This window comes from Monodon monoceros, unplaced genomic scaffold (assembly GCF_005190385.1).
Source record: "Monodon monoceros isolate NGI ecotype Baffin Bay Population unplaced genomic scaffold, NGI_Narwhal_1 Super_Scaffold_18, whole genome shotgun sequence".
Classification (NCBI taxonomy): Eukaryota; Metazoa; Chordata; class Mammalia; order Artiodactyla; family Monodontidae; genus Monodon; species Monodon monoceros.
This window is the reverse complement of record NW_021703774.1, coordinates 57675779-57699776: the sequence shown is the minus strand read 5'-3', so window position 1 is coordinate 57699776 and position 23998 is coordinate 57675779. Positions and strand designations below refer to the sequence as shown.

At 40.8% G+C, this 23998-nt stretch overlaps 2 protein-coding genes across 6 annotated transcripts in view; both read right to left on the bottom strand.

Moving 5' to 3' along the window:
• Positions 1 to 6102, bottom strand: part of F5 (coagulation factor V) — an 85501-nt gene extending 79399 nt beyond the window's left edge. For all 4 annotated transcript variants that reach the window (XR_003794412.1, XR_003794413.1, XM_029228359.1 and 1 more), the window contains exons 1-2: positions 5860 to 6102; positions 1872 to 1963 (exon numbers count right to left, since the gene is read on the bottom strand). Coding sequence is in view for 2 of the 4 variants with exons in the window: in XM_029228359.1 (XP_029084192.1) it covers positions 1872 to 1963; positions 5860 to 6017 (250 nt within the window). In the remaining 2 variants the exon portion in view is untranslated. The remainder of the gene's footprint in view (positions 1 to 1871; positions 1964 to 5859) is intronic.
• Positions 6103 to 8918: 2816 nt separating this feature from the next.
• SELP (selectin P) overlaps positions 8919 to 23998 on the bottom strand; it is a 62205-nt gene continuing 47125 nt past the window's right edge. For both annotated transcript variants that reach the window (XM_029231071.1, XM_029231070.1), the window contains 8 exons: positions 23705 to 23890; positions 17611 to 17796; positions 16085 to 16294; positions 14854 to 15039; positions 13886 to 14005; positions 12008 to 12038; positions 10688 to 10743; positions 8919 to 10102 (listed from right to left, as the gene is read on the bottom strand). In XM_029231071.1, the coding sequence (XP_029086904.1) occupies positions 10689 to 10743; positions 12008 to 12038; positions 13886 to 14005; positions 14854 to 15039; positions 16085 to 16294; positions 17611 to 17796; positions 23705 to 23890 (974 nt within the window). In that variant the 3' untranslated portion in view covers positions 8919 to 10102; position 10688. The remainder of the gene's footprint in view (positions 10103 to 10687; positions 10744 to 12007; positions 12039 to 13885; positions 14006 to 14853; positions 15040 to 16084; positions 16295 to 17610; positions 17797 to 23704; positions 23891 to 23998) is intronic.

The following is a 23998-nucleotide window of genomic DNA, read 5'->3' as shown; positions in this document are numbered from 1 at the left end:
ACAGCACATTCAAATTCAGTGAACTTGGCAAAAGTCACAAAAAGGAGAGCTCTGAATCTCTGCCCAATTCCTCTTTTCCCAGGCCTAATGAATATGTTTCCCAGCTCGTCTTCCCTTTACCCACTCACAGCTTAACTTAATTAAATAGCTCTTAAATATCTACTGTACATACTAAGCTTGAAGCTGGATCTATAAAAATGAATAGACTACAGAGTCTGTAGAGGACAGGAGATCCTTTAATTTCCTGACCAAAATGACAAACTTAATTTTATTAGTAATCTTATTAATAAAAGGTTACTCACCTGGTCCCTTGCCAGGCTCCCCACCCAGCCCCCCATGAAGGTTAGTATCTCTTCCACCTCAGGCTGATCCAAACCAGCTTTGAATCACATCACTTCCTGTTTCTTCTGAGTCTGGCTCCATCAGTTATTCTCCCTCAGATGTTTTTATCCTCTCCTTTTCTCTTGGATTCTTCCCTTGAGCACTTAGATTATTTTAAGTCACTGTCCTTCTTTTTTAAATAAAACTCTTAAAATATCCTTAAACCCCTCATTCCCTCCCAGAACTACCCTATTTCTCCTCCCATTTGGAGCCAAGTTTCAGGAAAGAGTTATCTATGTAAGTTCCTCCTACTTACATTTCCTCACCTTCCATTCACTTCCATTCCGTCTCCGTTAGCAGGGGAAGTGGCACCAGGGAAACAAGGTAAAGAGAGAGTTTCAAGAATGGGGAGCATTACATGTCCTAGTAATATCAAGTGGGAAAATAACTGGAAAGAAACCATTGGTCTGGCATCTAAGAGGTCATGGGGCCCCTTTTTGGAGAGTAATTTGATATGATAGAGAATGAAATGTACCAATCACACAGGAAATTGGTAGTGAAGGAAAGGGGAGAAAAGGCAGACAGAGTCAAGGGGAGACTTTTTTTGAGACCGGATGTTAATTTGAACGTAAGTTGTGTTCTGTTTTATTGTTGAGGATTTTTGATGGAAGGGGAGTCTCCATTTAAGGAAAGATTGAAGATAAAGGGAGATCTGAGGAGGAGGCAGAACAAGATGGAATGAATAAAAGAGATAGAAGGACGAGTCTGGGGAAGATGACAGGTCTTCACCTGGTTGGGGGTAAGGATGAGTGAATTACTGACTAGGGGACCTAACTGGAGGAAGTTCTCTCTTAATGGCCTTTATCAGTTCTGTGAACTATGTTACCATATTTACGATCCCAGAAACCCATTCAGCCTACTGTCCTTAATTAAAAAAGAGGTTATGAAAAAAAGAGATTTCTTCTCTAAAAATTATAGCTGTTATATACATCACACTAAATAAAACAGAAGAGATGGGAAAGATAGATGCAAAAGAATCAGCCATATACAGTTCCTTTAAATGAGTCTTGGGACCCAGCAAATGATCATTTGCTAAGGCTCATCTGTGCTCATTAAACTAGACCATAAGCTCCAGGAAGGCAGGAGATGTGTCTCTCTTGTCCAGCGTGGCATCCATAGTGCCTAGTTCAATTTAGCACCCACAGCAGGTGTTCAATAATAGTTCGTTAGATGAGTGAATAAAAATTCAAACACTTAGAAGTTTTGTTTAGTTTTTTTTTTAATCACAGTTAAAAACAGCTGGCTTCACGGGCATGAGACCCATGAAATTGCACAGGGCCCCATGCTCAGAGGGGCCCCTAGTTTGGCTTAATGCTTTGCTTTTCTCAATTCTCAATACTATGAATAAGAGCTCTACCAATTATCTAGCCAAAATAACAAAAACACACATTTCTATAAAATATCACTAAGTGAATATTTTAGATATATATGAATATCAAATTATCCATAGAGATTTATCTTTAAAATTGAAAAATATATTTCAGGCTTACCTGAAGTTGTGGATCGTGGTTTTTCTTTCTGAAAATATGCTTCATACTCTCTGTAGACAATTTTCTTAAAGGAGGTTGCAGAAGTATTCGAACTGGAAATAAAATAAATTTGAAAGGCTTACATGACATGTACTTCGCACATTACAACAAAATATATCTCTCATGTCCTCAGACTTTTACTAGAAATAACAGTATTTTTAACTGCAGTTCAGAAGCCCAAGGTCTTATAAATATGAACAGTAAGCGAAGTTAATAAAATAATTATTGGCGTCTTCAAGAATATTCTGTTGTGATAACCATTCTTTCACAAATTTAGTCTTCCCTAACCAATCCTGTTACTCAGAATCAATTTTCTAAAATAGAACCCAAGATGATAGTGTGAACCCAAACTTTAGGCTTAGATTTTAAATGATTAAAGACATGACCAAATCCTTTATGAATAAATATGTGAGCTGTTTTTCAACTCATCAATCAAATACAGTCTTATGTGACTGGGGAACATTGTAAAGAACAATTGATTTGGTGGACTCTGTTTCTCACTGAGAAGTTGAAGATAGCTAATGGAGTCAAGACCCTGAGATTCATATAGGAAACAAACAAATGAAAAAACTAAGTCTCAGAAAGTTTAAGTAACTTGCCCAAGGAGAATCAGTTGATAATGGCAAAGCCAGGATTCAAAAACCATTGTAGAGTCATCCCTTGGTATCTGTGGGAGGTTGGTTCAGGATGACCCTGGAGCCAAAATCTGTAGATGTTCAAGTCCCTTATATAAAACAGACTAGTACAGTTATCCCTCTGTATCTGTGGGTTCCATATCCACAGATACCAAGGGATGACTGTTTTCATGGTTAAAAATTCAGAGAGAGGGCAGCAGGGAGAGTACTGGGATACTTTCCCATCTTTTTCTTCAGTGTCTCTAAAGATGGGCACATGATTCCTATCCTTGTCTTAAACTCAAAGATGAAGGAAAGATAATTAGGGGAAATTTCTTACCAATGTCTAAACCAGTTGCCCATATTGGCTTTGTTATGCTTCCTAATCCAGAGAGTGGCCCCACTATAATTAGGGCGTAACAGAGAGGGATACTAATCACATTTGCCATGATGTCTATGTAGCACAGAAGCTAAGAGAACAGGTTGTAGATTCAAAGTGTCTGGGTTTGAATCCTGTGTCTACTCCTTGTTAACTATATAACCTTGAAAAGTTTATTTAATCAATTTGTGCCTCTGTTTCTATCATTGTGAGCTGGGACGAATAGTAAAATCTCCCTCACAGAACTGTTACAAGTTTTAAATAAGTTAATACCTACAAAAGGTTTAGAGCTGGCACATTGTAAATATTCAATGCGTGTTAGCTAGTAGTATTTTTAAAATATAATGAAAATTGTATTTGAGCTTTTAGGTTTTCCCGGTGAGCAGAAAAATCTGTAATTATAGTCATTCTCATAATTTTAAAATGTAAGATACAAGAACTGTGTTAATATTTGGAAACAGAATTAAAGGAGGCATGAGTAAGTATTTTTGGAATGGCTAGCTATTGAAGGTGGTGGGTTCTCAGTCACTGGAAGCATTCAAGTAAAAACTAGACAACTATTTGCTAGGGGTATTGGTGCTTTGGGTGTGGGGAAAAGTAAGAAGTTAAAACATGAAAGTTAAAAATGAATTAAACAACCTCATAGAGTTTTTAGAACCCAAGAAACCTAGGATTCTGTATGTTAGTTTGTGTCCCTAATGTGGAGGTCCATTTTTATTTATCTGTGGTGGTAATTTTGTGTGTTTAGTTTTATGTACAATTGAAACATAGCTCCCATCCCTAACCTTAGATCTTTAAATACAGGAGTATAGGTGACAGTATAAAATCTTTACTAAGAAAAATTAGTCTTTTATGTGGAGTAATTTTAATAGAGGTGTGTTTCCTAATATGTTTCCCTGTGTATATTATGTGTGCATACTGAGGTATATTTATTTTAATTTGAACAATTGAATTGCTATTGGAAAATAATTTGTATGAAAGTTAAAGATGACATGAATTTAAACAATATGCATGATGAATTTTCCATTTATGGGGACTATTTAAGGATGATTTATTCATAATAAAATCATATAAAGCTAGAACATGAGAAAAAATACATATGTATTTTTTTCAGTATCTGTTACTATATACATGTGATTGAACATGTTTCCTTAGGGAAATTTTCAAAAACATTCACTTCAGCCCCAGAGCAAGAATAAAAGATTATTTCACCTCTAAAAGGCACTGTCCTGCCAATATTACATGAAATAAGGAAAGATCTTTGCTTTGTGCTAAAATACACTTTAGCAAAGGATGGAGTTGTCTATGTTGATTTCTTTATAGTGAGTATCATTAGCTCTAGATGTAGGACAATTTAGAACAAGTTCTTAGTTTAAGCAGCCAGATACAAGGTTAGACTTTTCACATAAAAGTACTAGAAAGAAATGACATGATTTGAGGTTCAAAAATATGGACAGTTGGTCTGGATTATCACTGTATGGTTTTGACTCAGTAATTAATACCAGAGGAACAACTCTTCCCAGAATTCTGGAAACTCAGCCACAGAGAGGATAGGATGACCAATCATGGCTTCCTATGTGAATTCACCATATGAATCAGGGTTTTGCCCTATGTGATTCTGCCTCCAAAATTCTGCTTGTTATTCTTGTTGTTAATTACAGAAGAAAGAACAAACTCCAAAGCATAAGCACAGTGTGACACAGGAAAGCCAGCAACCAGGTTAGTGTTCTACCCAAGAACAGGACAATTAATGTTGGAAAGACTGCTACTTCCTTTGGGGTTTCAGTTAGCAGCAGTTCTCTAAGGGTGTGGGTGTGACCTAGATTATCACCTTGAAATACAATATTTTAAATGTATTTAAATGTACAATATTTAAATAAGAAGTCCCTCCTTTTTTGTACAAGAAAAAAGAAGGACTTCTTATTATTACAAGACCAAGATGCAATGCCCTCCAAAATAACCCAGTTACAAAGAAAAGGTTTTGAAAGGGTAATGTTATACACTAAAAGGCTTAAAACATTACAATATCTTCTTGGCAGATTGCTTTGGTTTCGAAACTGTAAAAGAGGAACACATCTTTCACAATTGCTTAAACTGTGATGTTAAGTTACAAAAAAACTTAAGTCACACTAAGAGGTTTACCATTAAAAGAAATAAAAACATAACTAACTGGAAATATCGAGTAGAACCTATGATTTGTTTAATTTCTGTGAAGTCTTATTTTTAACCTTTCAATTAGGAAAAATAGTTTGCAACTCAAATACAGTTTTATTATTTAACCCCCCTCTAAGTCACATATGCCTTTTAATAGTGACTCTATCAAAATAGCCAGAGTAGACCATATCCCAGGGAGTGATTAAGAATGAGAGAAAAAGGAAGAGTCACACAAAGCAGAAAAAAGATACAAGAACAACAATGTTGCATTTTTATGAACTGATGATGTTTTGAAAGTCATTTATAAGAAAACAACAAAATTATGGCAGTTGTTATCGAATAACCTGCTTATAATAAAGTATACAGTGTACACCTTTAGTTTTAGAAGATGAAGTTATGTGGACATGGAATAAATAATATGTAACTAGAAGTTTAATAAAATACTAGACTACTAAAAATCTGGAACAGGAGTGAAGAGGTAGGTACCTGGTGCTTTTGAATCAATCAATATATTAAATCAACTATCAATCATACTAACAAAACTGTATTAACAGCAAACTTAAACAGCATCTAGCCAAACACTATTTTCTATATCCTCAGAATGATAAACTTGTATTATTGGAGGCAAAATGAGCATCCACCAAGCTTATTTTATTCATTATGCTCTTCTATTGTATTTACCTACCTGAAGTAAAAAAAAAAAAAAAAAAAAAAAAAGCAATGCAATTGCAAAGAGAATGCTCTCTAAAAGAAATAGATTGTCCTCCCTGGAGAAGCCCACCGGTCGCCATGCCTGCCTTACCTAAGGTATGTGGACTCGGGGCGATAGTTCCAGCTGATGCTCTGAGCAGCCACGTAGAACTGCCTTAGCCGCGCTGCTTCAGCCCCTAGGCTCCCCCAGCCTGCCCAGCTGGAGCCCAGGACCACGAGGACCCAGAGGCAAGGGCAAGCTGGGAACATGGTTCCTTTCCTGCCTCTGCCTCAGCCGATTGCGCCCGGCTTGGCCGGGCTTGGCCGCTGTCAGGACTGCAGTGAACGCTGCGCGGCTGCGGGTGGCAGTGTCCTCCTCCTCTACAGCTCCCCGAGGCGTCGCGGCAGCTGCAGCCCGCGCTGTCCCCGCCTCCTGGGGCCTTTCCAGGCTGGGGTTGACTAGGTCACTGCTCCAGATGACAGGAGGTATTAGGGAGAGCAACCAGGTTAGTGACTGTTTTACTACCAGTGGAGAAAGGGCAGCAATCAGCGGCTCTAGCAGGCAGGGCAGTGCTCAGGGATTCATGAGACGGGGCAACACTGTCCCCCCCAGCTTCCATCTGCTGACCCCACGGCTCAGTAGCCCCTCATCAGACCCCGCCACCATAAACACTGCCTGGGGCAGAGTTCACACTTACCAGGCGCTCTGCAATTCCCAGGGCAGTGGGACCCAAATCCCTTCACCACACTGCTCTCCTTCTGATCTGAGGAAGAGGGCCCTATGCCCTGTTACTGGGCACAGAAATATTGTATTTTCAGGTGGTGAAGAAGCAAGGGGATGGTCACGTGAATGGGGCCTGCTGGCCTGGCCCACTTTACTGACTTCTACCCATGCACAGTTCTGTCTTTTAAAAAATATATATGTATATTGAAATATAGTTGATTCAATGTTGTGTTAGTTTCAGGTATACAGCAAAGTGATTCATATATATGAATATATATATATATGAATATATATATACATATAATTTTTAGATTATTTTCCACTATAGGTTATTATAAAATATTGAGTAGAGTTCCCTGTGCTATACAGTAGGTCCTTGTTGTTTACCTATTTTATATATAGTAGTGTGTATATTTTAATCCCAAACTCCTAATTTATTCCTCCCCCCTTTCCCCTTTGGTAACCATAAGTTTGTTTTCTATGTCTATGAGTCTATTTCTGTTTTGTAAGTAAGTTCCTTTGTATCATTTTTTTCGATTCCACATATAAGCGATATATGATATTTGTCTTTCTCTGTTGCACAGTTCTGTCTTGATAAGGGCCTGTGGCCACCTAAGGCAGTGACAGAGGAGAGGGCTTAAAGAGCTTCACTGAGAGAATCAGACCAGATTTCAATCCCACTTACTAGCTGTGTTCTTTTGGATACGTTACACAACCTCTCTGGAGCTCAATTTTGACACCTGCAAAACAGGGATGATAATAATAGTTTTTTCCGATAGGGTGGTTGGGAGGATAAAAGAACACTGTGAAGTATATAATTCCTAGCAGTTGGAAAGCACACAGCACGTGTTGATTACTATGATTATATTTTTCCTGCCTCCAGGGCTCTTTATGTATCTCGGAGGATCTTGCTATTTCACGTGGCCTTAAGATATGATTTTGCTATTTATAGAGAATCTGAAAATTATCTTGTCTGAAGCATCATTATGACTTATCCCGGGTCCCCTGAATCTACATGCCTCCAAGCTTCTATGATTTGTCTCAACAGATTCAATAAATTGTAATGTAGCACCTCACATGAGATCTCTATGATGTCTTCAGTCTCCTCAACATATGGTCTCTGTCTTTGCTTCTTGGCCGATACTATTTGATCAACTCAGACTGTCCACTCTCTAAAGTCCAATCAGAGTTCTATCTCCTTGATTCTGGGCCAACTTGACTTTTCCATTTTATGAATTCCTACCACATGCTTCAAATAACATACTGATGTTGACTACTCTCTATCACTTTGCATTGGTGTCTATTGTGTCCCCAACTAGATTATAATCTATTCAAGAACAGGAACAGTGAATGCCTTATCCTTCTGTATCTATAATATCAGTGGTTCGCAAAGCTGATAAACCATCAGAATTCCCTGGGACGATTTTACAAAAGGCAGATTCTGACTCAGGAGACAGGGTGATAATCATCGTCCTATAACACGGAGCCTAGTGATTGACATAAAGTAAGCAGTCAGACATGCTATGTACAGTATATGAGTGAAACTTTTTAAAAGCAATGTGTCCCTAAATCCCAAGGTTACGACCAAAATTCTTTTTTTTTTTAGCATCTTTATTGGAGTATAATTGCTTTACAATGGTGTGTTAGTTTCTGCTTTACAACAAAATGAATCAGTTATATATATACATATGTTCCCATATCTCTTGCGTCTCCCCCCCTCCCCCCCTCCCTATCCCACCCCTCCAGGCGGTCACAAAGCACCGAGCTGATCTCCCTGTGCTATGCAGCTGCTTCCCACTAGCTATCTACCGTATGTTTGGTAGTGTATATATGTCCATGCCTCTCTCGCGCTTTGTCACAGCTTACCCTTCCCCCTCCCCATATCCTCAAGTCCATTCTCTAGTAGGTCTGTGTCTTTATTCCTGTTTTACCCCAGGTTCTTCATGACATTTTTTTTTCTTAAATTCCATATATATGTGTTAGCATACGGTATTTGTCTCTCTCTTTCTGACTTACTTCACTCTGTATGACAGACTCTAGGTCTATCCACCTCATTACAAATAGCTCAGTTTCATTTCTTTTTATGGTGAGTAATATTCCATTGTATATATGTGCCACATCTTCTTTATCCATTCATCTGATGATGGACACTTAGGTTGTTTCCATCTCCGGGCTATTGTAAATAGAGCTGCAATGAACATTTTGGTACATGACTCTTTTTGAATTATGGTTTTCTCAGGGTATATGCCCAGTAGTGGGATTGCTGGGTCATATGGTAATTCTATTTGTAGTTTTTTAAGGAACCTCCATACTGTTCTCCATGGTGGCTGTATCAATTTACATTCCCACCAACAGTGCAAGAGGGATCCCTTTTCTCCACACCCTCTCCAGCATTTATTGTTTCTAGGTTTTTTGATGATGGCAATTCTGACTGGTGTGAGATGATATCTCATTGTAGTTTTGATTTGCATTTCCCTAATGATTAATGATGTTGAGCATTCTTTCATGTGTTTGTTGGCAGTCTGTATGACTACCAAAATTCTTGCAAAATCTTGTAACCTTTAGTTAGACTTTCATCATTTTTATTTGCATTTTTATTTGCATGTTTACTTAGTCTGTGTGACATGTTCATTGCCTCACATTTCACAGAGAGGACAACTATATTGTTTGGCTCTATATTTTTTGTATCAGTTTCAGACAACTACTGTGTAACTTTCAATAACCTATTTATTAAGCATGTGAATTAAAGAACGTGTAAAACACACTCAGGTGATGAAGACATTTTTCTGCTTCTCTGATTTTCTTGTGTGGTTATGGTGGTGGTAAGATACATATTTGCTCACTGAAGGGTTGAGCTTGTAATTGGGACTACTGTGATTGTGCATTACATTCATGTATGAAAAGTGACGGACACAGATCTTATTCAACAAAATGTCAAATAATAGAACATGGCATTTGGGGGAATCCTTTTAATTAGACATTCGAGTATTGGTCTTTGGGTCCTCTGGGGGAGAATGACCGGTGGAGGGAAGGTCTACAGTGACATGTACCTTCCTGTCTCGATCCTTAGTCTTCTGCAGCCTCTGGTGCCATCCAGAGGCTTCTCTTGAAGCCTCACAGCAGAGGTCTAAAAGCTTTCACAAACAGCAAGCAGTGAAGACCCAGGAAATCCTACAGAAATTCCCTCAAGTCAGAGATGCCTCCTGCCTTCCAGCAAAGTAGAGGATGATTTCCTCCAATCCAAAAATAAAGTCATTCTTATTTTTCTGAAGTCTGGTCTTCTGGTGAGTCAGATGCTCCAGACTCTAGTTAATTAGTATCTCAAGAGACAGCTGGGGCAAAGCCCACAGACGACAGCAGAAACATTCAGTCCCAGCTTCTGAGGCTTGTGTTGGAGGAAGAGGAACTGGAGCAGGAAGGGGTGGTGGGTGGAGAGTTGGGGCTTGTGATACAGTCCTTCTGCTCTGGTCTACAGCTAATCTAAAGGAAATTCCATGCCCTTTATTCACAAGTATTTACAGAAAACTGCGGCAAATAAGCTACAGTTATAGTCAAGTCTGTCGGGAAGGCTGATGTTCAGAACTAGGATCCTGTGGAGGTTAAGTGAGGTGACCAAGAGAAGGACAGGTCTCTGAAAATGAGACAAAAAATTAAAATAATTATATTTTCCCAAAAAAGATAAAAGAAAGCTCTCATCCTATGTACCCCCTAAGGCTTAGTATAATCTTTTTCTAGATTCCAGATATTCTGCCATCTAGGCTACTTCTCTTAGGAAACTCAATCATTCACTGAGCTTTTTGGGAGAGAGACGTTATCATATGACTTTTGTTTTCCTAGCAGGTCACATAGGGAATTGGCTCCATAAAGTCTGTAAAATTTTTTCTAGCACTCGTGACTTCTGGTGATCCAGCAAAGCTGCAGTATCAGTACCACCTAGCAGCCAGTAATTGAATGTCATACATCCTGACATAGGTTCTGTCTAATTAGAACATTTCTATCCTGGAGGAAATGGAAATCTTCTTATGATCTCACTTTCTATTGTCACTCTACTGCTATACCTGTCCCCTACTGCCAACACAAGTTCCTGCATGGTTTGAACATTTAATACATGGTTAAAATGTGACTCATGATTATATAAAGAAAAGTCAAGCTTTATAGTCTTCCTTTTTCCCCTACTGTTCTATTTTCTTCAAAAATACTTTCGTAGATAACTTACCTTAAGGGCTTGGGTCAAATGCAGCATTTGTAAAAACTCCGTATGTTCCTAGGTGGCTAAAGAAGAGAAACACAAGGATGACCTGCCATATTATGCTTTGTCCTTGACCCCAGTCCTGCACATAGTTCCTGCAGAGACCATGGATTACCATCCCACCCCTGGAATTCTCTGCTTTTAGTGGGAAAGAGGAATAAAACCAAAGGGACTTTCAAGATCCCACTTAACAGCTCTGGGTCATTTGCATTGCACTTTATACCCATGTTATTGTTGATGCTTTGGGTACTGAATACTTGCTATGCCCCTGCTGCAGCTTCTTCTTGGTGAATTATAAAATTCCAGCCTTGATACTTAATCACGTGGCAATAGTTTTCAAAGAATGGTAGTACTGCTCCCTATAGGCATTTTTTGATTTTCATAATGATCGAGACTTACTATTGGCATTTAAGCAGGGGCCATGGGTGCTGGATGTCCTAATATGCATGGGGTGCAAAAGAATTGTCTTACACACTCCACATAACTTTAGAATAGCTACTCAACGTTCACGGAGGTGAAAAATCTCTGAGCCTGCAACTTAACTGCTTTACATATAAATATTAAATTTTTTGTGCATCTTTTAAAGTGTAATTGCCATGTGAATTAAGAGAAGATAATAACAGGTTTTCCAACTCTTTACCAGAGTTGCTCATCATTTAAAAAAATCAGGCTGGTGTTGGCAACGGTTCTGCTACTGCTTGAATCACTGACAGAATATTCCTCTTGGTTGACCTTTATGCTGTTGCCTTCATAGTGATTCTATTTGAATGAAGGTACAAGCATCTGATGACCCCATAGCATCTGCTAGTGTAGTGCCTCAGCTCTAGCATTTTATTTCCAAGTCACTTTCCCTTGTATTGCTCCTTTATATTATCATTAGGGCACCTATTGATTTTTTAAAACATTATGTAGGGCTTCCCTGGTGGGGCAGTGGTTGAGAGTCCACCTGCCGATGCAGGGGACGTGGGTTCGTGCCCCGGTCCGGGAAGATCCCACGTGCCGCGGAGCGGCTGGGCCCGTGAGCCATGGCCGCTGAGCCTGCGCGTCCGGAGCCTGTGCTCCACAACGGGAGAGGCCACAGCGGTGAGAGGTCCGCGTACCGTAAAAAAAAAAAAAAAAAATTATGTATTGCTAGGACATATCATCTGTATATTTTCAGAACTAGTCAAGGGGACATTGCCAAAGATTTGTTTCAAAAAGGGGTCATCTGTATAATCATTCTGACATACTACAGTGAATTAAAAAGTCAAACTAGAAAAACTTAATCATAAAACATTTCCATCTTACCTTTGAGGGTTCAAGGGGCTTTTTCCTTCATCTGAAATAAGCAAGAAGACACAGAAGATTGGTTTCAGAGTAAAAAATGAGATGAGGGAGAAAGGTCATCAGTGATAGGGATTATTGGAGAGAGTCAGCAGACTGATTTCCAGATGGGCTCATTATAAGAGACATGTAGGGAACATCCCTCCCTGAGAGGTGGGACCTGTTTTAGGCTAAATTAAATGTTCAACGATATGTAACTCCAGAGTGTGCTCATCTTTCTCCTCTTCCCTTTCAGTAACAACCTCTCCTCCTACCTCTGGTCCCTTCCTTCATCTTCTTCGCTACTCTTGGTTGTTGTTGAGACCATTGGTTCTCGAAACTCATTTCTTTGGCACTGGAGGCCCTCTATCTTTGCATCCTTTGTCACACTCCCTCAGTCATTATTTGGGCAAGCTAAGCGAGTAAACAAATCCAACCCAACATAACAGTGGATGTTTTTCTCCCCTGATCACATATGTGATTGGGGGCCTCCCGTCTTAATCCAAGCAATGGACTCTGATAGTGGAAACTTTAAACATGGCAGCAGGTCTGTCAATCATCCCATGGGTAGATATAAAAGGAAAAGCATCTCATGCCTAAATACATTTAGAAAATATTAAGTGACATGAAGATGAACAAGTATATTTATTACAGGGCATGATTGAGCCTTCAGTGTAATAATGAATGTGCACTTTGAATTTGCAGGGGAGGGACACAGTATGCAGCATTTTCCTAGTATTTGACCATAGAATCCTAGAAAGTTTAAAATCAAATTGGGACAGGTCAAGGGAAAATTCCCCATCTCCACAAATGAATTTATTTATTATAAAGATATTGGAGGATGGATGGCTGCTGGTCCCTCTCCACGGTTCAGAGGGTTCCCTGGAAACGTCTCAAAACTAAAGAAAGAACTTGGGGAAAATGCAGGAATAGGGTGATTCCTACATGGTAATGGAGATTAGGATCAGGTCTTAGGAGCTCTCACCTCTGCCTTCTGGATTTGGTTAACCAAGCACAGATGTTGCATGGAGGGACTGGTTGTAGCTTTTTGGTCTTTAAGTAGTGTTATTGTTTGTCTATTGTCCTATTTACCCACTCACAGAAGAGTATATGAGGGAACATTAGAAAACCAGCCTAATGTGATGGTGGCTGTGTGAAGGGAGAGAGCATGAGAATAGGAAACAAGGGGTTCTTCCTCTGAGCAGTTAAAAATAGGTAGGGTGGGAGGGAGGGAGACACAAGAGGGAAGAGATATGGGGATATATGTATATGTATAACTGATTCACTTTATTATAAAGCAGAAACTAACACACCATTCTAAAGCAGTTATACTCCAGTAAAGATGTTAAAAAAAAATAGGTGTGGTAATCTCAATTCCATGAGAATGCTGGCAGGTACTTTTAACATAGCCACTTTCTGTTCCTGGATTTGAGCATCCCTGACCCCTCTGGTACCCCCACTTACTTTCCATGAGGAAAGATGAAGAGACCCATTATCTTATTAGAAGAGGATTGGCTTATTATTGGCTTCTCTTGTTGCGGAGCACAGGCTCTAGGCATGCGGGCTTCAGTAGTTGTGGCACATGGCTTCAGTAGTGTGGCGTGCGGGCTCTAGAGCGCATGCTCAGTAGCTGTGGAGCATGGGCTTTGTTGCTCCGCGGTATGGGGATCTTCCCGGACCAGTACTCGAACCTGTGTCCCCTGCACTGGCAGGCAGATTCTTAACCACTGTGTCACCAGGGAAGCCCCTTGTTTTCTTTTAATGCAAATGTTTTCAGACATGAACTACTGAAGTTGTCGTTTCACTGCCCCGCCTCAAATCACATGAAAGAAGAAAATAAGGAGAATATTCTTTCCTATTTACCTTTTTGTCTGCAACGCTTTCTTAGCAGAGCCAGGAGTAGCCCACCCGTCACTAAACCTGTTGTAGAAGCCACTGCTCCACCAAAATAAGTCAAGGCTTCCTGGACAGTCAATGGCCCCGCTGCAAAATAAACACATGCACGCGTGCAAGACATAAGAAGGGTATTGTGCAGAAGACCATCATTCCCCCAGGAGGTCCCCAAGAACTCTAAGACGTGAGATCAAGTAAGTCATCAAAGGTCCTGGCAGTGCTAACAACCCGGCACAGAAACATCTGGAACTCATAAACTACTGCAACAGAATGGGATGCACGCAGGGCCTGATTTTCTTCCTAATGCTTAAATATCAAACATAATTTCCAAAGGAGTCAGGGTAAGGACTCAATAAAAGGAATTAGATGATTAAATGGTAGACACAATAAATGGAAGTTTGGATAAACAAAATAAACTGTGGGTAATTGGAGGGGCAATTGAACACTTTTATGTGATGAAAAGTAATTACAACAAGCTGCTAGAGAAAATAAATGAAAAAAAGGGAGGGGGATGAAATAAACCTTACAAACAGATGGAGCTTAATTAAGGAAGACATATTGTATTTTTGGAGGTATATGTTAAACAAAGATATTCTGAGATAATAAATTAGGATTCTGCACTAAATAACCTTCAGTTTAAAACATTTTGAAACTTCAAGATGTACTACACACAGATTATAAAGAAATGAGAGCATTCATTTCACAAACTGGAGCTTTGAAAAAGGAGTGGTGATTGTTTACACAGAGTCACTGAATTTGATTCCCACTGCTCTGCATGAGGTACAGAGATGCTGTCTGATTCATTGTGAAACAATTATTAAATGCAGGGGAAAACCCAGTGATGGAAAGCAACCACTGTCAGAAATACTCAGAGGAGAAACACTGATTTCATTATTTGCCATATCAAAGTGACTTCCTAACCCATATGAGAAATAAACCTTGGCACGCTGGCATGATAGCTGACCACTGGCCATTCTCTTGGCACACTGTTCTCTCTGAGCCACTAAGTAAACGACCCTCTGGGCAACGGAAGCTGCAGGTTGATCCATAGCTGAAATTTCCCCGAGGGTTGGAGCAGTTCATCACTATTGGCTCAGTAACGTGTAGCTTGGAGCATTTGACAGCTGCAGAAAAAAAGAAGGCAGGAAAAACAAACATATAGAATGAACATAAAAGAGATTATGGGTTCATTTGAAACCTGGCTAGCGTTGCCATCAGATGAGGTAGAATACAAAAGATCAGAAGGGAAATGAGCTACTTTTGACATTCCCACTAGCCCTTCCAACCTCACATGTACTAAGATATCCACTCAAAGAATGATAGCCAAAGAACTAGGATGGGCACATAGTGGCAATTCAATAAATACCTGCCAGTGGATTGGTTGATCTTACCTACCAAAATACTATTTACAAAATTTTGCTTCTCAAAAATACTGTTGTCCTAAATGTCATTATTGCTACCATTGACAATAAGCTGGCATGTCAGCACGTATTTCTTAACAAGTGTTCAGCATAGCTGGCCTCTGGACGATTGAAAGAGGTAGAGACTTCCATACTCATTAAACTATTTGTCAGGGAATTTCAGGCTATTCTCCTAAATTTGTGGATAGAAAACTAAATCTAACTCAAATTTAACTCAACTCAGGAAACTGAATTTAACTCAGACAAATGTTATTGAGCAACAGTGACATTTGCAAAGCACTGTGCTGTGCTTCGTAGGGAATACAGCGATGAAAGAGACACAGTGCTTCGTGCACAGGGCGATAGGTCTTCAAGAGGTATCGGTCATGATTTATCTTCTTATTTAGCTTCCAATTATGAAAATACGGAATATTTACACTGCCACATCATTAACAGAATTGTAACTTACATTTCACAATTCATATGGCTGGTCTCGTGTTCAGCGTGTGTATTGTTCTAACACATTTTGGACATTTACATATGTTTCCTCCTTTAGGTCTTTGAGTAGCAGGGCATTACCTTGTGACATAAGGAAGGGGAAAAGTTGGTATGCTTCTTGTACATTGCTTCTAATTGGGATCGGTGTGGATTTCATGGAGGAGCTGACACTTGAAGTGGTCATTGGGGTTGGATGGGATTTCGACAGGCATGTACAGTGACTAGCTTGCTGGAAGATAGCATCAGAACTGCCTGTTCCTTTTCACATTACCTCTGCATGCTGGAGCTACTGCTGTCCATTGTCCAGAAGGTCTGCATCGGAGAGCACTATCTCCCATGAGTGTGAATCCAGCTTTGCATCCAAAGTGGCAAGTGGTATTCAAACCAAAGGTTCCCAGATGATGCTGACAGGACATTGTTCCTTGCTTTGGAGTGACGAGGGATGGGCATTGCACCTCTACAGTAGGAGCTGATACTATGTCTGTTGTGAGAAAATGTTTCAATTTAGAGAGCTCCCAATTAGAAGGAGCACGACAGAGTTAAGACTGACATAGGGGGCTTCCCTGGTGGGGCAGTGGTTGAGAGTCCGCCTGCCGATGCAGGGGACACGGGTTCGTGCCCCTGTCCGGGAAGATCCCACATGCCGCGGAGCGGCTGGGCCCGTGAGCCATGGCCGCTGAGCCTGCGCGTCCGGAGCCTGTGCTCCGCAACGGGAGAGGCCACAACAGTGAGAGGCCCGCGTACCGCAAAAAAAAAAAAAGACTGACATGGAATAACTGCCTTCCACTCCTTTCATAATCAGGGAGGTTCTAGCAATACCTCCTTAAGGAAGTTAAGGAAAACTATTAAAATCAGGTATGGAAAACCAGATGAGAAAAATGATCTAAAATTGTCCTTAGAGAGATGATTCTCCTGGCCAGAAGAAGAAATTGGAGGTTGTGTGTGTGTGGGGGTGGGGCGTCAATGTCACTGATACTAAAAACAAAACAAAGCCAGAATAATTGGTGCAGAAATATAAGAATTCAGTAGAAAGAGGCCAATTGCTTGCTCAGTGCTTTTTTTTTTTTTTTTTTTTTTTTTTGCGGTACGCGGGCCTCTCACTGTTGTGGCTTCTCCCGTGGCGGAGCACAGGCTCCGGACGCGCAGGCTAAGCGTCCATGGCTCACGGGACCAGCCGCTCTGCGGCATGTGGGATCCTCCCGGACCGGGGCACGAACCCGCGTCCCTTGCATCGGCAGGCTGACTCCCAACCACTGCGCCACCAGGGAAGCCCATCAGTGCTGCTTTATTGGGAGGTGGTATTGTCCTCTGGCCAAAGGTCAGCATGAAATGTGAGGCGTGGATATTGCCACTGGCTGTCACTAACTTGCCACGTGGCAGAAAGATGGCAGTTGACCCCTCTCCACTTCAGTTCCTTGATTTGAAACACTGGACCGGTGACTACACCCCTAGTGCTCTCTCCTGGCGATGAAGCAATGGAAACCATTCAATCAACTCAACAAAGCTCTTTGAGACAAAGAGGCCACAATTACGAAAGAAAATCCGTGCTTAAGAATCGGTGTTATCTTTTATTCACAAATGTGAAAAAGTCCTGTCACTCCTTATACATTTTTAAATCCAGGCTGTGTTTCCTAGACCCCAGTAGATAACCCACTTCATGACAAGAAGTGGAGCTTTCACAATAATAATGATATCATGTGTACCTGTCATATACTAAGAGTGTATATAAGTGTTTGTTATTTTTGTTGAGGAAACTTCCAGAAGAAGAGCTGTCCCGGCAAGTGTATCCTGTTTTACCGTCACAGGTCGGTCGGGGTGCTGTCCATCTTCCAGAAGCTGTGCATTCAACATGGCTGGACCCCTCCAGCTTAAAGCCCTCGTTACAGGAGAAATGGCAGGTGGAGCCAGCAGTGAATTCTCCGTGAGTGTCAGGACAATCCAGGCTTCCCCGCTCTGGGGCAGACAGTTCTGGACACTTGATGGCTGGAGAATCAAATCAAGAATGTCACAATCTCCAAATTGATTTGGAAGCCCTGTTTTGCACCAAATTTATTCATTTTCAACAAATATTAACTACTTATTGAGCTCCCACTGTGTCAGGTGTTTTGCTAGGTAGCAGGCGTTTCACAATGAGCACAGCAGGTCATGAAGTACAAAGGGCAGGGGGAGGGACGGTGGGCTTGCAGAGAGGAGTATAGGAAGAAGTCAAGGATTTAGGCAGTCATCCTCAAGAATTCACAATTTCCTCCTCTTCTCTCTACACCTGCTGCTTTAGAGACCTCAGAGCCTCCCCCCAGCTCTCACTGTCCTATCTGTATAAATGCAGTCCAAGTTTTCACTTCTGTCCTTCCTCCTGCCTGAGGCTACTTCCGGTTAGATATCCTGCTGTCTCCACAAATTCAACACGTCTAAACCTGCAATGATCATCTTGGGTCCTAAACTACTGTTTCTTCCATTTGGATCCCCAGGCTTTTTTTTTTCTTTTTTTAACCACAGTTTCATGGCACAGGAAAGCTCAAAACCTCCTGGTGAAGCTAGATTAGTTCCTGGGAAGTCCCTGAACTGACCTCATGTGTTCTTGCCTCTGGTTCTTGGCTCGCACTGCCCTAAATTTCTTTCAATTTTTACTGAATAAAATCCCACCCATCCTCTAGGATCCAAATGAACACAGCCTCTCTTAAGCCTCTGCTGATCACTGCATCCTGAAGTCTTCTCCTCTGAACACATCAGTTTTTTCCTTGAACTCATATGCTGTCATATCACATGTCATCTCTTCCCTCTTCTCCTGGATAGAAAGCTCCTAAAACCCAAGAACCATAAATCTTTGTGTCTCCCACAATTCACACTGCAGGATCTCAAGAGGTGGTGCTCAACCACCATATGCCAAGTGGATGTGGAATTTTTAATTTACTATTTCCCCAAAAAACTCTTTTGATAAGTTATTGCAGTTACCTATTTCTCTTAGGATCATGTCTTTCTCCTCACGAAGGTCTCTGACATAAGACTGTTATTTATCAACAAATATTGGATTATTGACAAACTGAGGGACTATTCTTTCTTTAAATCCAAGACTATCTGAAAGCAATGCCTTGGTCAGATAAGGTTCATTTTGCTTAGCTATTTTGCTTTAAAAAAAAAATCTCTTGAAGTCCTATGTAATGCCTCATGGAAAAGTGATGTATTGGCTTTTACGTATTGGCCCATGTGCTTTTTGGTGGCAGGCTATTCACTGAAGGATTGTGGATCCTTACTGTGTGAACCCATTCAAACAGCCAAAGTAACATACTGAATTTCAGTTTAGAACTCTCAAATTTTTGAGTAATTAATAAATCCATACCTCTCAGATCAATTCCATTTATCAAATATTTATTAAACATATCTCTTGGTGTAAGTCATAGACATTAAATCATTTATGAACATTTTCACTAAAATAACTTTTTCAATATCTCCAAGAATTTCATATTTAAACCCAAGAAAATACATAATGTCAATTGCATGAGAGCAGGGACCTTGTCAGCTCTTTTCAACACTGTATCCCAGGCAACAGCGCCTGGTGCAAAGTAGGGGGCCCAAAAATATTTGTCAAATGAACGAATAAGTTAGCACAATTTAACTTGGACTCATTCTAACAAGTATTTTTACATGGTATGAAAAGAAACAAGAGGAGTTACTATTTTAAAAAATGGATTTAAGTGACCCCTAGTATACAAAGAGAATTACTACAGCATTAAATCTACTTGGAGGATATTGCTTTGGTCTCAGTCTTTTTCTGACAAGGTTATAGATATAGCCTTTTGTAGCTAGGAAAGTCTCTAATCCTTCTTCTGTAAACATGAACCTTGTTGACTCTAAGGACTAACTTGTGTAAGGAAGCATGTTTTCCTGTCTGAGGGGCAGCTTTGGTGAGGTTCATGGAAGCCTAGCCCAGAACGGGCAAGTGGTGGGCACTCAGCAAACATGGGCTGAATTAAATTTGTGGAGCTGTCAAGGAAGTTGTTGGAGTGAAGGGGCCTAGTGCGGATGTAGAGGAAGAGCTTTTTACTAAGGAATGACCTCTGTGGGTAACTTTAAAAAGTAGTCATATTCTTGAGCCTACTCTAAAACTTTACCAAAACCTGAGTCATTACAAGAAGAATAGAAAATGGATAAGGGTTGCTTTTATCACCATACTTAACGCTCTATATTTGTGGACTTAAAGGCCGTGCTGCCTACTGGAAAGGTCTTCATTGATATTTTTCTGTAATCCATGAAGTAGCTGTACATGATTGCCTGTGACTTCATGAATTATTGGGATCATCAGCACTCTATTATTATCTTGTGACATATTTAGTTAATTCTCTGTTTCTTTGTATTATCTCTTTTTACTTGAGTTGGATACAGTTTTGTCAAGAATTTTTTGGAAAGAAGATGTATTATAAATAATAAATTTAATTGAGTTGGCTGTTCTAAACTCAACGTTTAAAAATAAAGGCTAGGAATCTTCATGGAGTCAGAGAAATGTTGGGGGAGTGGAGACATAAAACAGATGTGAGCGAGCCAGGCCAGAGCTTAGAGGGCACCAGTTTGCTATATTTTAGAACTTGGATGAGCAAGGATGTGGCAGAAGGGCAGAGCTAGGATTGGGATTTGAAACCAGGACCCATCCCTCCCCATCAAGGTGAGGTTGGTCATTAGCAGTTGGGTCCAGCAGCCAAACATGGTCTCCAGAGGGCCAATGACAAAGTGATTGGGAAAACAGTAATCTGCGTCAGGATAGTGGCTCAACAGGTGGTGACATGGGGGACACAGAAACCGGATATAAGCAATTCAGCAGTGCTTAGGTTCAGGGAAAGGAATTCAGGTCCTTGTGGGGGGGGGGGCGGGCAAAGGCTGGGAGGAGACTGGAAAATACAGGCAGAGCTCAGGTCCTAGAGAGACCAGGAAACTGGCGTTCTAACTAAAAGGGAAATATCTGTGGACCTACTCAAAAAATGGAACCTCACATTGTGCTGTGAAGCAGGAGACTCAGCATTGCACCTGCCACACCACCCCTCCTTACTTGGTGGCCCTCAAGCCCCTTTGATATAGCCCAGGACTCTGAAAAACACCATGTGAAAAATCAAGGTTCAGTGCTGAAGGGTTAAAAATTCATGGACTCAGGCATATGGGAAAAGAAGAGGAACTATCGGCCTAAATCTAGAGAATACATTTAGAGAATGAGGTAGAAACAGGGACAAAAGCCAGAGCTAATGATCAGGTGCACACAGGTTTGACAATTCCAAAGCCCATAGTTGACTAAAGCTGCTGCCCCTGGTCAAGTTTGGTTCTAGACACTGGGCAGGGCTAGGCCTGAAGGGTGGTGGGCAAATGCCACCTCGTGTGGAGAAAAGGAGGTGGAAAGGAGTGAGGGGAAATGGGGGCTTCAGAGATTACAGATTTAACAACCATGTTGATTGCATATATGATTTAAACTTTAGTGAGATATTTCTTAGGGATTTTTTATTCTTTAGCTTTAAAACAGAATGTGGAAAAACAGAGCTTATGATAAATGCCCATGGAATAAACAAACGAGTGATTGAGAAATAAGTGACGAAGCCCTAATGATATCAGCCATAAATGTTCTAGATTCCTCCGGTGGCTTGTAGTATATCTTTTTAACAGCAGGTGATAGCATTTTATGTCCTTTAGTCTACAGAATTCGTGTCCAGGGAAGAGACCTCAGAGTTGTTGTTGTTGTTTTTTTACATCGTTATTGGAGTATAATTGCTTTAAAATGTTGTGTTAGTTTCTGCTGTGTAGCAAAGTGAATAAGCTCTATGTGTACATATATCCCTATACCCTCTCCCTCTTGCGTCTCCCTCCCACCCTCCCTATCCCAACCCTCTAGGTGGTCACAAAGCACCGAGCTGATCTCCCTGTGCTATGCGGCTGCTTCCCACTAGCTATCTATTTTACATTTGGTAGTGTATATATGTGCATGCCACTCTCTCACCTCATCACAGCTTCCCCTCCCCGCCGTGTCCACAAGTCCATTCTGTACGTCTGCGGCTTTATTCCTGTCCTGTCCCTAGGTTCATGAGAACCATTTTTTTTAAAGATTCCATTTATATGTGTTAGCATACGGAGACCTCAGAGTTGATCTTGTCCACTCCTCTCCTTTTGGAATCAAGAAAATCAAGGGTGTGACGTGATTTACATGGTCCATGACTCCATGGAAGAGCAATACAGGTCTTCTTTGGATATTAATCTAGTGCTCATTCCACGGGAAGGAATAAGTATTTAGCTCTTTTCACTAATAGATTTCTATCAACATATTTTCTCATTTGATCCCTCTCATTCTCTCATTTGATCACTCATTTCGGCAACTAGACAAGAGCAGTGGAAAAGAGTAAATTTACAAGTGACTGACCCGGGATTTAGAAACCTGCCACTGTGTGGCAGTGTAGTGTAGTGCTGTGGTAAAAGCTCTGGCCCTGTAATCAGGCTAGACCTGGGCTTGAATCCTAGCTCCTTACTTCCTATCTATTAGATCTCTGCCAGCTATTTATCTTCCATTTCCTCATCTTTAAAACGGGGAGAGTGACAACCATGTTAAGAATAGTTGTGTGGATTGAATGCAAAAATGCATATGAAATAGCTGGTACTTATTTACACAAGCAATAAAAATTAGCTATTACTGCTGGTATAGTACACAGAACAATAGAACAATGGCAACTTTTGAAAGTAAACATGAGCTATAAATTAATCAATGCATAAACTTCTATTTTAGAGTATACTATATACTAGGTAAGTGTCAGTCAGATGTTTCGGGGGAATCAAAGACCCTTGCCTTTGAGGATCTACTAATTCATTGTCAATAGGGCTTGAGCTTGAATAAATTTAACCAGTAAATGATAAGCTTCAATTCAACAGATACTTGTCACACACCTACTTTTTTTTCTGTCTAGTTGCTGCAGGAAATACAAAGGTGAATGCGGCACAGTTGCTGCCCTCAAGGAGCTCATAATCCATATAGAAGTTGAGCAACGAGAAACATATACAAATAGTTAAACTGTGAGATCCTTGAGGGGCTGGGATGAAATCACATCCATCCCTGAGTAAGCTCAGTGTCTGGGGCTTAGTAGTGCTCAGCGAAGGTGGATGTGGGAATGAATGAGTAAGAATGTAGTAGAAAAATTCTTTATAATGAAGTAAAAGTCCCAGTAACATAGCTGAACTTCATCACTTACTAATAGTGTGAATTTCGACCAGTTACATAACCTCTGAGCCTCTATTTTCTCATCTGTAAAAGAGAGACAATACTGCCTGTCCTCATTATTTTAGAATTGTAATAAACATCAAATGTCACAGTGACACTAAAACACGTTATAAAACTATGAAATGTTTAAAGTTATAAGACTATTCAGAGAAGACTTCCCTGGTGGCGCAGTGGTTAAGAATCCACGTGCCAATGTAGGGAACATGGGTTCAAGCCCTGGTCCGGGAAGATCCCACATGTCGCAGAGCAACTAAGCCCGTGCGCCACAACTACTGCCTGAGCTCTAGAGCCCGCGAGCCACAACTACTGATCCTGCGAGCCACAACTACTGAAGCCCGTGCACCTAGAGCCCACGCTCTGCAACAAGAGAAGCCACCGCAGTGAGAAGCCCGCGCACCGCAACGAAGAGTAGCCCCCATTCGCCATGGCTAAAGAATGCCCGTGCGCAGCAATAAAAACCCAATGCAGCAAATAAACTTATATTTAAAAAAAAGAATATTCAGAGAGAGAGAGAAAAGCTTTTGGTCTAGATTGTTATGCTTTGTGGAGAAAGCTTCCTTTAGCTTAGGAACAGGTTTACATGAATTGCTGATGATCCTTCATTCTATACGGTTACTTGAGAAGCTGTAAGAGAGGATAGACCCGTGGTCCTACCGTCACACGTTGGTGGGGAATCTGTCCAGCGTCCAGATGGAGTACAGTCCAATCTTTCCGGTCCAGATAAAGAGAATCCCTCATCACAGGTGAACTGGCATGTGGTCTTATAACTGGAATCTCCAAGAGGCTGGACACAGGTCTTTGTTCCATTCTGAGGGTTTGGGAGAGATGCGCAGGTAACGGCTGCCGTGGGCATGGCCGAGGAGGAGAGAGGAGGTTGTTTTAGAACACAGCAACTTAAATCAGTGTGTGTGTGTGTGTGTGTGTGTGTGTGTGTGTGTGTGTGTGTGT